At 36.1% G+C, this 15691-nt stretch overlaps 1 protein-coding gene across 1 annotated transcript in view; it reads right to left on the bottom strand.

Annotated features, from left to right (window-relative positions):
• KCNK2 (potassium two pore domain channel subfamily K member 2) overlaps positions 1-15691 on the bottom strand; it is a gene marked incomplete at its 5' end in the record, with an annotated part of 105889 nt that overhangs the window by 12477 nt on the left and 77721 nt on the right. Inside the window, 2 exons of the mRNA XM_084284027.1 lie at positions 4682-4821; positions 13072-13258. Of these exons, the coding sequence (XP_084140153.1) occupies positions 4682-4821; positions 13072-13258 (327 nt within the window). The remainder of the gene's footprint in view (positions 1-4681; positions 4822-13071; positions 13259-15691) is intronic.

The following is a 15691-nucleotide window of genomic DNA, read 5'->3' as shown; positions in this document are numbered from 1 at the left end:
AAATCTACAGTGGAGGTTAATCACATCTTCACTGACTTAAATGGAGTCTAGAGCTTGAATGGACTAGTGCTTAACAAACGCCAACAAACAACTTGAGGCCAAGGGATGCAAGCACTTAATCTTATAAATGGGAGTTTGAAAATTATAGCCTAAATAACTAAGATTCTTGATTGGGCAGGCATCTTTGCAGGAAACACTGAAATTCAGAAGCTGCTGCATACTGAGGTAAAAGAAAAATATGACAAGGAAAAAAAAATCCTGCTGAAATTTTACCTTTCAAAGCAACTAAAATCAGAAGACTATGTAAGTGCTCTGAGTAATCAGAGTACAGAGAATAATGAATAGGGGGGAGTTTCAGGCAAGCTAGTACTCTGAAGCTGAACTTCAGAGACAGATCGCCTACTTAAGATTTTAACACACAGCATGTTCCAATGACTTTCTGACACTTCATCTATCTTACTGTATGAACTGCTTCCAGCAGCAGATCTATCCTTCTAAAACTCCCACTTCTGCCTCTACTTGTCTTTCACTTCCCTCCCCATCTGAGGCATTCAAAACTCTCAAGAATATTTCAGGAGACAAAGGCCACCTGAGTAACTGAAAGACATTCTGGCTATCTGCATTTTAATATCAAAATACAGCATTATTGTGGATCAATGAATATCTGACCAGATTATTTTTTATTTTATTTTTTATCTTAACTCCACTTTGCATATGAGAAACTTTTCTGGTGGTATCATGAAAAAATATATATTTTTTTTATTTGTTGAATATAATGCATTATTACCACAAATCCTCATATAAACTGCTTTTAAGAACAATAAAACAGCATTAGTAAAGAGAAAAATGTGAACAGGAAATTAGATGATAATCATAATCAACAATTTCTTGGAACATGGAGGTTTCCTTACATAATATGTACTCCAAGTAAACAATAACATTTTTTGTTTTGCTGGGGTGGAGGGTGGTCATATTTTGGGATCCCAGGAGTTGGACTCAGTGATCCTTGTGATATATCCTACAGATTTTATCATAGCCTCTGTCTCTTAGTAGATTTCAGTATATAGCATGGCTTCCAATGTTAAAGGCTGTTTCTGGGAATAATGAGCTATTCCCCCCAAAAACTGACAAAATGTTTCCTTAAAAAACAGTAAAAAAAAAAAAAAAGTCATGCTTATGACTAGGATTTTCCATTGCACTTATTTCTATTATCTGAACTACAGATAGATTCTTCTGTTATAATCTGCATCCACAGAAGCTGGAACAGACCATCATAAATTTAAGCTTAACTGAAAAAACAGATAATTCAAGAAATTCAGAGTGTCTTCTGGCTTCTGCTGGCAAAGAAGAGATTTAATGACTACATTTCCACTGAACTGTCTCAACTTTTTCACTCGAATTTTCCTGGACAGATAGCAAAGATGAGCTGAGAACAGCAGTTTTAAAGTCATAAAACGTTACTTGTAAAGTGAATACTTGTACAATGCTTCTGTTCAATCAAACAGTTCATCTCACAGCAAAATACACTGTATTTGAACACAAATTTCTTCTTACAAAATTAGGATAGAATCCAGAAATATTTCATTTTTCCTAACTAGCACACAAATAGTACTGTGCCATGTTTCTGTTTTCTCAAATTGTTCCCACATTTCTGACACTGTAGTAGTTACTGCTAGAACATTTTTTGTTATGCATTTTTTCAGACATGCTTAAGCAATGGGTTAAAAAGTGGGGGAATATTTCTGAACAACAGGGATATGATTAATTGAACAAATGGTACAAATTATGTTATGTCTGTCTTTAATCTAACCTAAAACACATGAGACACTTGTATACAGCAAAATCCTTAATACCCGCATCAGCCAAGAGAATTTGGATATATCTGAAGAATGATGTTTTCCTTTTTGTAGACAAAATGAATATGCTTGTTTAGGCTACAAAGGTGAGAAAGAATGGAAAGAGGAAAGAGGAGATACATTCCTGGTGCCTGAGGAAAGAAACTCTGGCATAGCGCTGTGCTGTATAACCTGGGAAATTTTGAGTTTTGCTTCATATAACTAGGAATATACTTAATATGTTAGAAATCTATGACTGTTCAATTCATGTTTCTTAGCCTATACTGAAATGTCTCCAGTATAAGAAAAAAGACAAAATTCAAACATTCTTAATATATTATCATTATAATAACATGGATAATGAGACATTCTAAACAAGATTAAACCCTCAGTGCTATGTACAATTATATAGTCAAGATAGCATCTTATCCAGAGATCTTACTGCCTAATAGAAGAGTATGAGAAAAGTAAGATTAAAGACCAGATTTGTTTCAGGAAGTAGCATGAAGAACTAGCTTGTGTCACTAGTGCATGAGGAAGTGCTGCAAAGTGAAGCCTGAACAAGGTATTTTTGCATAGCCCCAAGTCATAGTGCCCTAGTCATAATCACAGAATTGAAGGGGTTGGAAGGGACCTCAAAAGATCATCAGGTCCAACCCCCCCCCCCCCCCCCGCCAAAGCAGGTTGCTGCCCAGGTAGGGGTCCAGATGGGCCTTAAATATCTCCAGAGAAGGAGACTCCACAACCTCCCTGGGCAGCATATTCAAGTACTCCATCACCCTCACCGTGAAGAAGTTCTTTCGCATGTTGGTGTGGAACCTTCCTATACACTATCTTGTGACCATTACTCCTTGCTCCATCCCTGCAAACCACTGAAAAGATGTTGGCCAAATCCCTGTCTCCCACACCTCAGGTATTTATACATATTGATGAGATCCCCTCTCAGTCTTCTTTTCTCCAGGCTGAACAGACCCAGGTCTCTCAGCCTTTCCTCATCAGGAAGATGCTCCAGGCCCCGTATCATCTTTTTGGCCCTCCTCTGGACTCTTTCCAGGAGATTCCTGTCTCCCTTTTTGTACTGGGGAGCCCAGAACTAATACCACTCTTGAAACTAAATGCAGTTTAGGAAATAACCCAAGTTGTGAACAGTTAGAAAATAGGGAAACACCACATGTACTTGTCCAACTCTTACTTTTCTCAGTGCAGACAAAGTAATGGGCTAGATGGAATTAGTTCTTAAATTCAAAATAATACACAAAAACAATACAGGTTAATGCCATTTGAAGTGATCTGCTGGTTTCCCTGCAGACAGTGGAGATAATGCAGGTTGACTGATAAAGATGCCCTCAGTGCTCTTCCAGAACACAAGATAGTGATCCTGTGAAGTGTTGAATCTGGAAATGAGAACACTTGTGCAATACATCCCACTCCATATTTGTGAAGGACACTAGAACAGCTAGTTGTGTAAACCAAACTATAAATGTAATTTAAGATTTGCAGAGCAGAGGCAAAAGATGAGTTCTCATACTTTAAATAAATTTGATCAAATAAATATTGTCCTTTGCTTTGGAGCTACATTCTCTCATTAGTTAGCTCCTGATTCTTTTATTGTGATAAGCGTTTATGAAATTCTTAGCAAAAATTTCCTTAGAACAGGCCTGTCACAATGCTGTCACTAGCTGTAAGAGCTCTAAGCATAGCAAGAGCAATGCAAAAAAGCTACAGATCTCAAAATGGACTTAGCAATCCTGCCCAAGTGCCCATCTCATACCCTCCTGCCTGCTCTTACTATCATCGCTGCCCTTTGGTCAGGAAGAGGCAGGGACCCTGAATGATCCAAGGAGCCTGTAATGAGTGAAGATGTAAGGGTGTAAGTTACCCTTTATAGTAAGGACTTTGGGAACTCAAGCAATGTCAAGATTACATCTGGACATTGATTACATCTAGATATTGATGCCATGCCCTACAGCTACAGAGACAATTTAAAGAAATATAAGTAGCAGGCCATTGCACAGTAACCATTCATTTCACCAAAAAAGATTTTTTCTATTTAAATAACACAAATGAACTGACACGTGCAGAGGAACTGAAGTTAAATTAGAGGGAAATAATATGTTGCTTAAAACAGAATTAATATATTTCTGAAACTTCTAGTGAAACCTGAACTGTGTTAATTGTCACCAAACAAAGTTTTATTTATCCTCTAACATTTTTAGAAGCCAGAATATTTTAAGTGACAGGAGTAAATTTTGTCACTTAAAAGTAAAAAAAAAAAAGATTCACAGTAAAATATTGTATCATCATTGAAATAATACACGTTTACAACGCACCTGACTACTAATAGCTATGCATGCTGCTGAAGATAATTATATTAAAATACATCCAAGAATATTTAAATAATTCATTTCAATACATTAAATAATAGGAAACATTCTCTTAGTGTAAAACGATGAAAGGTTTCTTGAATATAACTATTCAGTGTTGTGTTTTTTCATATCTGCATTCCATACAGAAACAACGAAAGCAGAATGATTATTTTTGCCTCAAAAATCACCGACTCTATTCTACCGTCTAGAATAATTCTTTCAGATAAATCTTCCTCTAACTCAGTCATAATTGTGTAAACACCACTCAACAATATTTTACTTAAATTTATATGTAGCCACATAAAATTCACTATACATTGGACTAGACTGCTACAACAATTCCATTTGAGCTGCAGCATATATTTAATATACAGACAGCTTTGTCCCATTCCCTAAGAATAAAAGGGGTTGTAACTTCATCTGATTTCTAATCAAAGTTTTTAAAAAACAGTATTTCTTCTCCTTTCAAAATGTTCTTACCTCTTCCTTTGTCTTTTTTGATATGACTCTTAGCCAGTCTCCGATCATGCTGAGGACAGCTGCAAAGTAAGCAAGCCCAACAAGGATCCAGAACCACACCACTGGCTTATAAAAATCTAGGTACTCAATATCTGATCCCCCTGAAAAACAATGAAGTTAAGAATAAAGCACACTTAATTGTTATAGGTGCAAAACTATTTTAAAATTAATTCTTTTTCTAAAAATAAAAAATAAAAAGAGAGATCAGCAGTAGTATGCGAATGTACACAATAGTTCCTAATCTTTCACAATATTTAAAATAAACACTGACAAACTGATTCAGCTTTTGAGATACCATCACTTAAGGTGGAGGATGCTTAAGGTCATTGAGGACAGCTTGAATGAAAGGATTTCCCACCTGCTGCAAATAGACATGCAGTACAAAATTAAGCTTTGTTCTGGAGTATGTTCTTATGCTGAGAAATCTGGCTTTGCAAAGACTTAGAAGCACATCTCAATTACATGAATCCTTTAACCCTAGTAGAGAAGAATAATATCTGCATTACCAAATGTCCCTGTTGGGCACTCAAACATTGCCATCTCCTTTTTACTGAAGAGGAAACCAGGCTACAGGGACTTGAGTGAGCTGATCAAACTCAAAAAAAAAAAAAAATAAGAGGATAAAATATCTGGCAGCTGGAGGCAACTTTTTTTTTTTTTTTTTTGAATCCCGCTGCCATAAGAACCAGACACTTAGACACTTTCTTCTTTCCAAGTGTTGAAGTAAAAAAGGATAAATTTCAGAGACGTCTGTAATGGAACTTTTAGGTCCAATACAACTATAAAGAACAGATGCTTTATTCTACCCTCCACTCTCCCCCAAAATAAAAATAAAAAAAATAAAATGAAGTTATGTTTATCCAGAGTTGTCAGACAACACAAAGTAACTCACATTTCACATATTGCAGTACAATAACACAAGTTTTAAACTTGCAGATCAGCTATACTATGACAAATAAAATACTCTTCATCTGAGTTGCTGAAAACAGAAATTTGCATGTCTGCTTACTGAAACAGCCAAAAGAAAATGCTCTTTACACCCCTTCATGAAGAGCAGTGTTCTTCCTAGCTCTTGTTATCTAATCACCACACAGATTACATGCAAACAAAGAATTTTACTGACTAGTATCTTAGTGTGGGATTCCTCATAGATGGAAATTTTTTCTCATGTCAATAAGCCCTTTCATAAATAAAATTTGTTGAGCTGTAGTGGTTTATTCAACTGCCTAAGAGATGAAATCCATACTGCAAAAATGAATACTTCTACACTTGTACAGTCACAAATACAGTACAAGACAGGGCTTTATCAGAATGGAACAGAAGACAGCCATTCACTCAAAAGGCTGAGTTTGTCACACCCCAAGATAAGCAAAATATCAGAGAAATAAATATGTTAACATCCACCTTGCATCAATGCAGTAAAACAGGATTTACAGATGACTTGTCCTGCTGTCATTCAAAAAAGTTGTTGATTACCACCGTGTCTTAGCTCTATCAGGAGTAAGCATTGAACCACACTCCTTGGTTCACATTCTTCGTATGTTCATACAATGCACAAAGACATACAATGTAAGGTATCCACTCGCCAGATTTCTAATTTCCAGCGTGTGAAGTTTGTAAGTGGGAACTGGAACCCAAATATATCCGTCTGCAGGCAGCACTTCCTTCATCATGTATATGTAGTTTGTTTACAGCAAGGTTAATTACCAGATCAGGTCTTCAATTAAGAGTTTTCTCTGCTGTCTGACCAGGAGATGGCTCCATCTAGCCATGCCCAAAGGAGTTCAGCTTTCCCAAAGTTTGCAAGGGACCCTCTAGAAAGGTTAGACAGCTGAAGCTGTCTAACCTTTCATCAGCTCTTGAATCTATGAATTTCAGGGACTCCTGGTGAGGTCTCAATTTAATGGAAGACCAGGGAGAAAGATATACCTAAGGATATTCATCCTGAAATAAGTATTGTCTTCTGTAACTATTGGAGGAATTCAGCAGAAATGTTCAAGTGTCATAGAGTAACACAATATCATAGGTAGGAAAACAAAATCAAAATCAACTGTACTGAGTTCAAAGTAAATGAAATTCATTAACTACTGAATTGCAATTTACAGAAATGTGTACAAATATATTTGTGTATGTATATGTACATGTAAATATATTTGTACTGAAGTGTGAGATAATTAGTCTAATGAATTTACCAGTAACACTGTAAAAAGCATATCAACATGATAGATTTGCATGAATTTTTCATAGCACCACTTTTAGTAATGCTATCATCTGTCTTTTGCAAAGCAGATTTTACATAACGCCTTAGGAAGCAAAATGCTGAGAAGCAAGTTGAATTTCAATGTTTGGCAAAACTTGTTTTGTGGGCCAGGGGACTAAACTTTTGTCTGACTTTGTTTGGACTTTACCAGAAATAGCTTTAAACAAACAAAAGATATATATCTACCTTCCCAGAGATTTGGTCAACTGGTGTGCACCAGCTCTAACTAGAATTTTCACTGCCTTTATCTTTACAAAGAGCAGCCTCAGTTTATTGCTGAGATGTTTTGTGGTACAGATTTGATTCCAAACTCCCTAGAAATCAACAAAAAATCAAAGAGCTTTCTCGTTTATCTTCATCACAGATTTATCTTTCATCACAGATTGCTGCTACCACCATTCTTACATCTGCCAAACAACTTTTAAATGATTTAGGATTTTTCATGGAAGACAGATTTTTTTTTTTTTATGGCCCAAGCACCTTTCCTTTCTGAGGTAAGAAGTTCTATGTTTTAGTGAAGGATGGCATTCAAGAAGATTTCAGACATACATGTACATTAGGACAGATTCTGTTTATAGGGTACATGATTGGGCTTAAATTTATGCATATGTATATATATATATTTACATAAAACAATTACATAATTTAAGTAAAAAGTATTCTCTATCATTGCCACTCTTTTCTCTATCCTTTCATAGCTGACACAAACACAGAATTCTAGATTTAGAGACTTTAGAATAATTATCTCTAAAGTATCTTTTTGTTCACATTTTTGCTTCAAAACTATAAGAATATAAAGAATGAAAAAAACTGATGTTGAGTATCTTAATTCCATGTTAGCATAAACTTCTGTGTTATTCCAAAACTAGCCCTTCAGACCAGGAATGGACTTTATTATTTTTTTTAACAGTACACATTCTGAGCATAAAAAAAGTGATTAAATTTAAGCACAACTTAAATCAAAGTTTAACAAATAGCCATCCCTCAATCAGTAGCTTGTCCATCAGTCATGACAAACCTGGCACCATGGGCAACTGGCATAATCCAGAAACTTCATTTGTCCCATTCCAAAGAAACATGGAGGTTTGGCCCTGTACCTTGAAAGGAATTACCTCGAAGAACTGCAAAAAGGGACAGAGTAAGGCTAGCTTATGCAGAGACCTGAAGAAGCGGCATGCTGGGGACAAGACAACATTTGCACCATCTGCAAGAAAGAATATAACGTTGGCTATACAAGTTACTTGATACCACTCAGTGGAAAATGGAGAGCTACTTCAGAATACAGGGCACAGCTATAAAACACCCTTTCCACACTGTCCTGTACAGAAATTGAGTGAAACACTGCACGTTGACTTAAGCTTAAAACAGCCTACATGGTTCACACTATATAGTCCTTATAGCAGATGTGAACTCCTGAGGTGACAAAGAGCACTTCTGAATGCCAAAAAAGACAATGCCAGCAGGAGAGAGCACAGATCAATAGGACTGCTATGACCAGAAGGTAAGGTGTTTCAGTTCAGTGACGTTAAATGAGACTAAAATTCTGAAAGTGTTCTACAAATTAGTTCTCCCTCCAAGTAATTCAGAGCAGACCCAGATATATATATATATTAAAATGGCAATAAACCTAATTCAATTACAGCCCAAAACAGTAAAGAAGCGATAAGCTAAAATCACAGATCAACAAAAAAAAATAAAAAGAATGCCTTAGAAAACATTTTAAAATTGAAGACTCACAAAACTCTGTGATTATTTAAATTGGACTGATTGCAGCATAACCTTATTCATTATGCTAGTGAAACAGACTACTGATGTGCTATTAATATTTCTGACCCTCACATAATTCTGTCAAGTTTGGGCATCTGATCTACTTTATATTTGATAGCTGCTAGACTATCTCCTCCAGAAATATTTAAGGATTTATCTGCACATATGACCAATGCATTGTCATGTTACATATATTTTGACCTCATTGCTAACATTGGTAGACAACATTATCTTTCATTATACTAAAAAATGACATGAGAAGTCCTCTTACTTTCCTCTTTTTGAATATTTATAATAATAGCTTGATTGTTTTTTTTCCTGTAGTATTATTCATTGACTCCCCTGAAAACAAGATAAGCTATGTTTGAATCAGTTTGGCATGATTTTCAAGAGACAGTTTCTTACTTGCTTTGTGTGTATTTGCGTGTGTGAAAAGCTACAATGGTAGACTTTCTTCAGTTATTAAAAAAAAAAAAAAAAAAAAAACTCTTAAAGAAAGAATAAAAATACATTAAAAATTCAATCTCCCCATCAAAAAAAAAAAAAAATCAACCCCACCTCCCACCCCCACTTAAAAAGAAAAAAAATCTTTTTTTGTTGGTATTTTTTTTTTTTTTTGGAATATTATCCATGTATTTTCTTGAACATGCAGTACAAAAACTGTTCACCTTTTATCTCCTTGCACACACCCTTAATGATCAGCCTTTACATCTACCTTAGGACTTCTCTTGCTAGTTGAAACTGAAGCTAAAATTTCCATAGGGTCCAAATGGCAACTTAGATTCTCAGTACAAAAGAGGATGTTTTGGCCTTGTGGCTCCTGGGAACTGAATGCTTGTTCTCCAGTAAAAATGAGAAGACACTTGTAGAAAGAATCTGGAGAACTGTACAAGAATTTATATTGTAAGAGCCAGCCCTACAACCTTTAATACCATTACAATCCATAATCCCATGTTCTCCTGTTGGTTCCCTTCTGGTACAGCTATTTGGAAACACTCTCCTTTACTTCTTAAAAAGTTCTCCAAGGCTTCTCTCTGGCTTTCAAATCCAGTGGTGCCAGGCAGCAGCCAATTCCATGTTAGTGAAAAGAGAAATACTGTGAGAAATATTTCTCTTAACCCATTATCACAGCCATGACATTACTATCCAGGACTTTCAGACTTGTTTTTTTCCTCTGGGATGACAGTTCCCAGAAAGATAAGATAATTACCAGAATATTTGGAAATTCTCAAATAGGAATTTTGTTTTGTTTGAGGGGACTTTATGAAACAAAAAATATAATAATACATAATTATCATACATAATTATGAAATATCCCATGGAGCTCCTATCTGCTACAAGAATTGCCTTTGTTGTTGTTTTAGAAGTACACTCCATTATAATTGCAAACTGAAATGACACTCTGCTTTAGTTTTGACTATTCTTCTGAGTGGTAGAAGGCAATTTACACTCCAAATATTATTTAAGGAACATGCCTTCCCAGACAAAAAAAAATCAAAAAAAAAAGGACTAAGTTAATGTCAATGTTTGTTTGTTTGTTTGTTTTGTTTTTTTTCCCCTCTTCAAGTGGCTGCTCACCTAAGCACTTATAAGTGGACTGCAGTAGCTTTCTGCCTGATGCACGACTCACTGTGACAAACCAAAACCAAGAAATGTCATGCTCTAGATCCACAACGATGTCAGATGCTTCTGCCAGATGAAATACTTGTGTTCCATCATGACAACCTCACCTACAGCCATTTACACTAACACATGCCTTATCCCTACTTGCTTCATCTTATTTTCTGTCACTCAGCTTTTCTAAACTTTTGTGTTAGAGTGTTCTAGTTAAGGTCTACAACAAAACACCAATGGTATTTAATGCCTACAAGGTGGTTATGGCTTACCTAAAAACAAACAAACAAACAAACAAACAAACAAACAAACAAAACACCACAATGAAACAAAGAAATCATAAAGACAGCTTACTAATTTGGTAGCTTGCAAAATATTCTGCACGTTTTCTCAAAATTAATAAGAAAACATTTGTCTTAAGGGCTAGGTTATCAGCTTGATTTAAAACTTGCAGTGTGAATTTTCCTTTTAAAATAGTTTAGTATGATGGAATTTATTCCTTATATCTAATCTAAATCTACCCTCTTTTAAGTTAAAAGTATTAGCCTTTGTCCTATCACTACATATTCCCTCATAAAGAGGCTCCCTATCTTTTCCACAGACCCCCTTTAGGTACTGGAAGATCACCGTAAGGTTTCTATGGAGCCTATTCTTCTGTAGACTATCAAAACCAACTATCTCAGCCTGTCATAGGAGAGGTGCTCCAGCCCTCTGATCTTCCTCATGACCCTTCTCTGGACTCACTCCAGCAGGCCCCTATCCTTCTTATTCTGGGGGCCCCAGAGCTGAATGCTCTACTCCAGGTGAGGAGTAGAGGGGGAGAATCACTTCCCCTGGCCTGCTGGCCATGCTTCTTTTGATGCACCCCAAGATATGGCTGGCTTTCTGCAAGTGCACATTGCCAGCTCATGTTGAGTTTTTCATCCACCACCACCTCCTTGCGTTTGCTCTCAACCCACTCATCTCCCAGCCTGTATTCATGCTTGGGGTCACCCTGATCCATGTGCAGGACCTTGTACTCAGCCTTGTTGAACTTCATGAGGTTTGCACAGGCTCATCTCTCAAGCCTGTCAAGGTACTTCTGGATGGCATCCCTTCTCTCCTGCATGTCAACTGCAGGAGTCAGTCATCTAGTCATCTGCTGTCAACTGAGTATGTTAGTCCACACAAAGATGATAACAATGAAGCTTATTTTTTTTTTTGTCAGAGATGAAGTTGACAATCTAGTGGCCACATTAACCTCACAGTGATGATGGAGATGGTCTAAACCTCTTTGTTTAAGCCTTCACTGCAAGTATGAGTCCAATTCCTACACACTGAAACTCTAAGGCAATAACATATTACAGAATGAATGAGTGTCTTGCATATTGCTCTAAAAGTAAATAGAAAATATTCACAGCATTTCAATATCACCATTAAAGCAGAACTTAAAAATATGCAAAAAGACCATAAAAGGCCACAAGGTATAGATCAACATAATTCAAGAACATTCTGTAGAAAGGGAACATGTTTCCTGGTAAAATTAAAAACCAGACATCATGTAGGAACAAATTACAATATCAAGTGGTCTACAAATAGAAAATCTGCAGAAATTTTATAATGAGAGTAATGATGAATGTACTCGGTGTTCCAGTTAGAGTAAAGTGGGCCATTTCACGTGGTTTCTTACAGTAAATATAACCAGGCATTTATACATTATTATTTTTATTCCCTGCCACACACGTACACCAAAGGAAAGAAAGTCTAAAGCACCCGTACTCTTAGCTTTGAAATAGCATAAATTTTTGATTTGGTGCTAGTCAGAATCTGTTCAGAACCACAAATTCTTGAAGACAAAATCAAAATAAGAACAATCTGGCTGAGGAAAGCAAGTCTCGGACTCATAGCATGAAACTGAATTTTTAATCCTAACCACACCAGCTCACTGGCTCAACACAGCTTCTCAATAGAGACAGCACATACTTTGTCCTACTCTGAGATCTTACACCTTTTCAAGAAATAACAAATGGTGTAGATAATAAAAAAGCTTATTTTTGTTTCTCAAATTGAACTTGTCTAATTTATTTTTAACTAATCCAGTCTAGATTAATAGAACCAGGTGTTGGTCATGTCATCTACACGCTGTGCTACAACTTCTTATACTGTAAAACACACATGGGCAAATGCATACAGAGCAAACAAAGTAGAGAAAGATAAAACAGAAACATAATTTCAACAGCAGAAGAATAAATCTGGAACAACACTTTGAAAGCAAAATGTGCAAACAAAAACTAAGTTTCGTATATAACTGAGCAAAATGAGACGCTAAAGGACTCCTGCTAAAGTAAAAATACTTAGCAGACTAAAATACTGTAATTATTCTGGTACTTCTCTCAATCTGTAAAGCCAAAAAATATCTAAAATCAGGTAAAACATCTTTTTAACAGTACAACAGAGAAAAAAAGGAGTATATGTAGTCAGAGGGAGACTGTTTCATCATCCCACCTCCTGTAGTCAGTGTAGTGGCTGTAGTCAGCCACATGATCCAAGGTGGCAGTCTCTCAGGGCTTGACACAAGAACGATGAAGGATAAAACTGGGAGAGAATGGTAAAACCACCCCTGCCATCATTGTGTCAGTGTTCCCCAGCTCCCCCCAAAAGACATAAAAATGCAAAACATACATCGCTGTGCAAAATTTCATGAGATAAAGAGCAATGAGAAAAATCTTACCTGCAACATAGTCACCAAATCCAATGGTAGTTAAAGTGATAACCACAAAGTAAATTGCATCTAGCGTGCTCCAGCCTTCTATATGCTTGAATATAACTGCAGGAAGAGCAACAAACAGCACGCAGCCAAACAGTATGAATATTATTGTTGAAATTATGCGAATCTTTGTCTGACTCACATTCCATTTCTATGGAAGAAAGGGAAGGGGAAAGAGAGGAAACCCATTGTTAATAAAACTGTGCCACTATATATAAGCACCTATCACCTACAATAAGCACCTCATTGCTCAAGAGGACATTCTAGTTCTCAAACAGAAAAATCAAAGCATTGTTTTATTGTGAAAGTGTTTTCAAAGCAAATATGACTATCCTAGGAAACATTTGGTGGCAGGAAATGCAAAGTAGTGCTGGACTCTTCTTTGTGGTCAGATGGGTGGATGGCTTGTGCAACGTTCATTAATATTAACAGCTGATCATGATACAGTTTGAGTGAGGACAAAATTTGAGTAAGCTTCAAGCAGTGCTCGCACCTGGTATCTCTCTGCTTTTTTTGCATCCACGAATAACTAAATAAAAATGGCGTATTTTTATCATATATCTCTCTCTTTAATGAAAGAGATAACTAAGCAAAACCATAGAAAACAGAGTTGAAATAGAAATAGAGGGGACATGAAGAGATCTTCTCTTCCAAACCTTACTCAAAACTAAAAATGACCACACCTAAGCCACGGCATACAAGACATGTGAGGCAATGCAATCAAGGTTAACTTATTTTCAGTAGAAAGTTTTCCCAATGCTTACCCTGCATCTCACTTGCTTCTGTTTAAGTCTACTACTTATGGTCTCATCCAGGGCAGACCAACTCCTACTTCATTCTTTCCAGCAAGCTTTTACAGTGTCTTCTGTCATATATTCTTTAGTCCAAAAAAAATGCACTTATTCAAGTCTAACCTCACCCACTCAACTCTCGTTGCTATCGCTCACCTCCATCCAGCCAATACACACATTTCTTTAGATGTGGTTCTCAAAACTGGACAAAAAGTGAGACATACTACAGCAAAACAGAACATAAGAAAGGATCCTTTCATCCAATCTATTTATACTCCTATTTAAGCCTTTAACTGTGACCTACACTTTCTCACAACAGTACAACACTCTCCAGTACTAGCTGAAGAGCCCCTAGAGGCCTCAGAACATCACTACAAAACTGCACCCAGACAACTGTTTATTGACATGTAATTGAGTATTTCATTATTCTTTCATGTCTTTTGAATTTGTTATTTTTGAACTGAATCTTATATATTCATGCTGCCTTTCAAAATCTTCAAGATCACTTTGAATTCTAATTCTGTCCTCCAACTTTTAGCTCTCCGCAGCCTGAGATCATCTCTAGATTTAATGAGAAAAGTGTTTTGTCTGTTGTGTAAACTAGTAATGATTTATTATTTTTTTCTAATCATACCAAATCTAAAACAGACCATTGCAAAGTCATGTTTGACATGCCCTACCAATTTGACAATTTTCCTCTCAGTACAGTTTTCCACAGTCTTCCATGCATCCAGGGCATATTGCTTTAAATTAAGGGAAACTAGGGGCTGCATAAAACTGTAACCTTTAAAAAAAGCAGACCAAAAAGAGACCAAATTATTCACGATGCATGGTTTCTTGTATTCATGGTTTCTTTTATTTATGTTAAGTGCCAATGGAAAATATGTTTTCAGTCAGCAGGACCAAAGTCTAGCTTTTGTAACCCAAATCCCAGTAGCTGGTCAGGTTATGGCAACATTAAATGCCCTGTTCTGACCCATCAGTGTCTCCTTGTTCTTCTTTTAAAGAATGAATGAAGGAGTGTTCCAGACTGCAACATAAAGATCAGTGTTTTAATTCAGAGATTGCCAAAAGGAGGCAAGTTGCTTCTTTTTGTGTTAGGGCATCTTTGTTGTGTATATACACTACTAAACAAAGGAAAGGGGAAAAAAGGGGGAAACCCATTATTCCTCTAAGTGATAGCCTAAGAGACACAAACAAATTGGTCTCATATTTTGTACCTTTATGCAAAAGCTAAAATTCAGTTACAGCAGAAAAACAGAAAGGATAAAAATGTGTTCTCATGGAATGTTCATGCCCTTTCTAGCCAAGTCTCAGTGGAAATTAAATGTTATTTATCAGTAACTAATTAGGATTGGAACTGATATCTGGAACTGAAAAAAAAAAAGGAAAGAAAGGGAAAACAACACACACATATAAAAACAGCTATGCTTTTTCCTAACATTGGCTTTCAAGGTTGTGTTTACATATTGCATATGTAAACATATACATGTATATCAGCATATGTCTGTATGATATATTTATGTACATATGATATATATGTAAACTAATGTATCAGCACAGCCAGTTTGCCTTTCATTAAAAAAAAAATCAGTCCTTTTAACACTTGTTGGTTTGATGCAAACAGCTACGAAGTTATGGTACTTACTACATGTTCACCATATATGATACATTCTACACATCAAATGACATAGTATTTCATCAATGTTTTGAACATAGTATAGTAATAGCTACACCTATAGCATTTCATTAAAGTTTAATAAAATACTTAACTCATTTTCTTATATTTCATT

The sequence above is a fragment of the Netta rufina genome (assembly GCF_964035555.1).
Source record: "Netta rufina genome assembly, chromosome: 3".
Classification (NCBI taxonomy): Eukaryota; Metazoa; Chordata; class Aves; order Anseriformes; family Anatidae; genus Netta; species Netta rufina.
The sequence above is the reverse complement of the archived record's forward strand: the minus strand, read 5'-3'. Positions and strand labels throughout refer to the sequence as shown.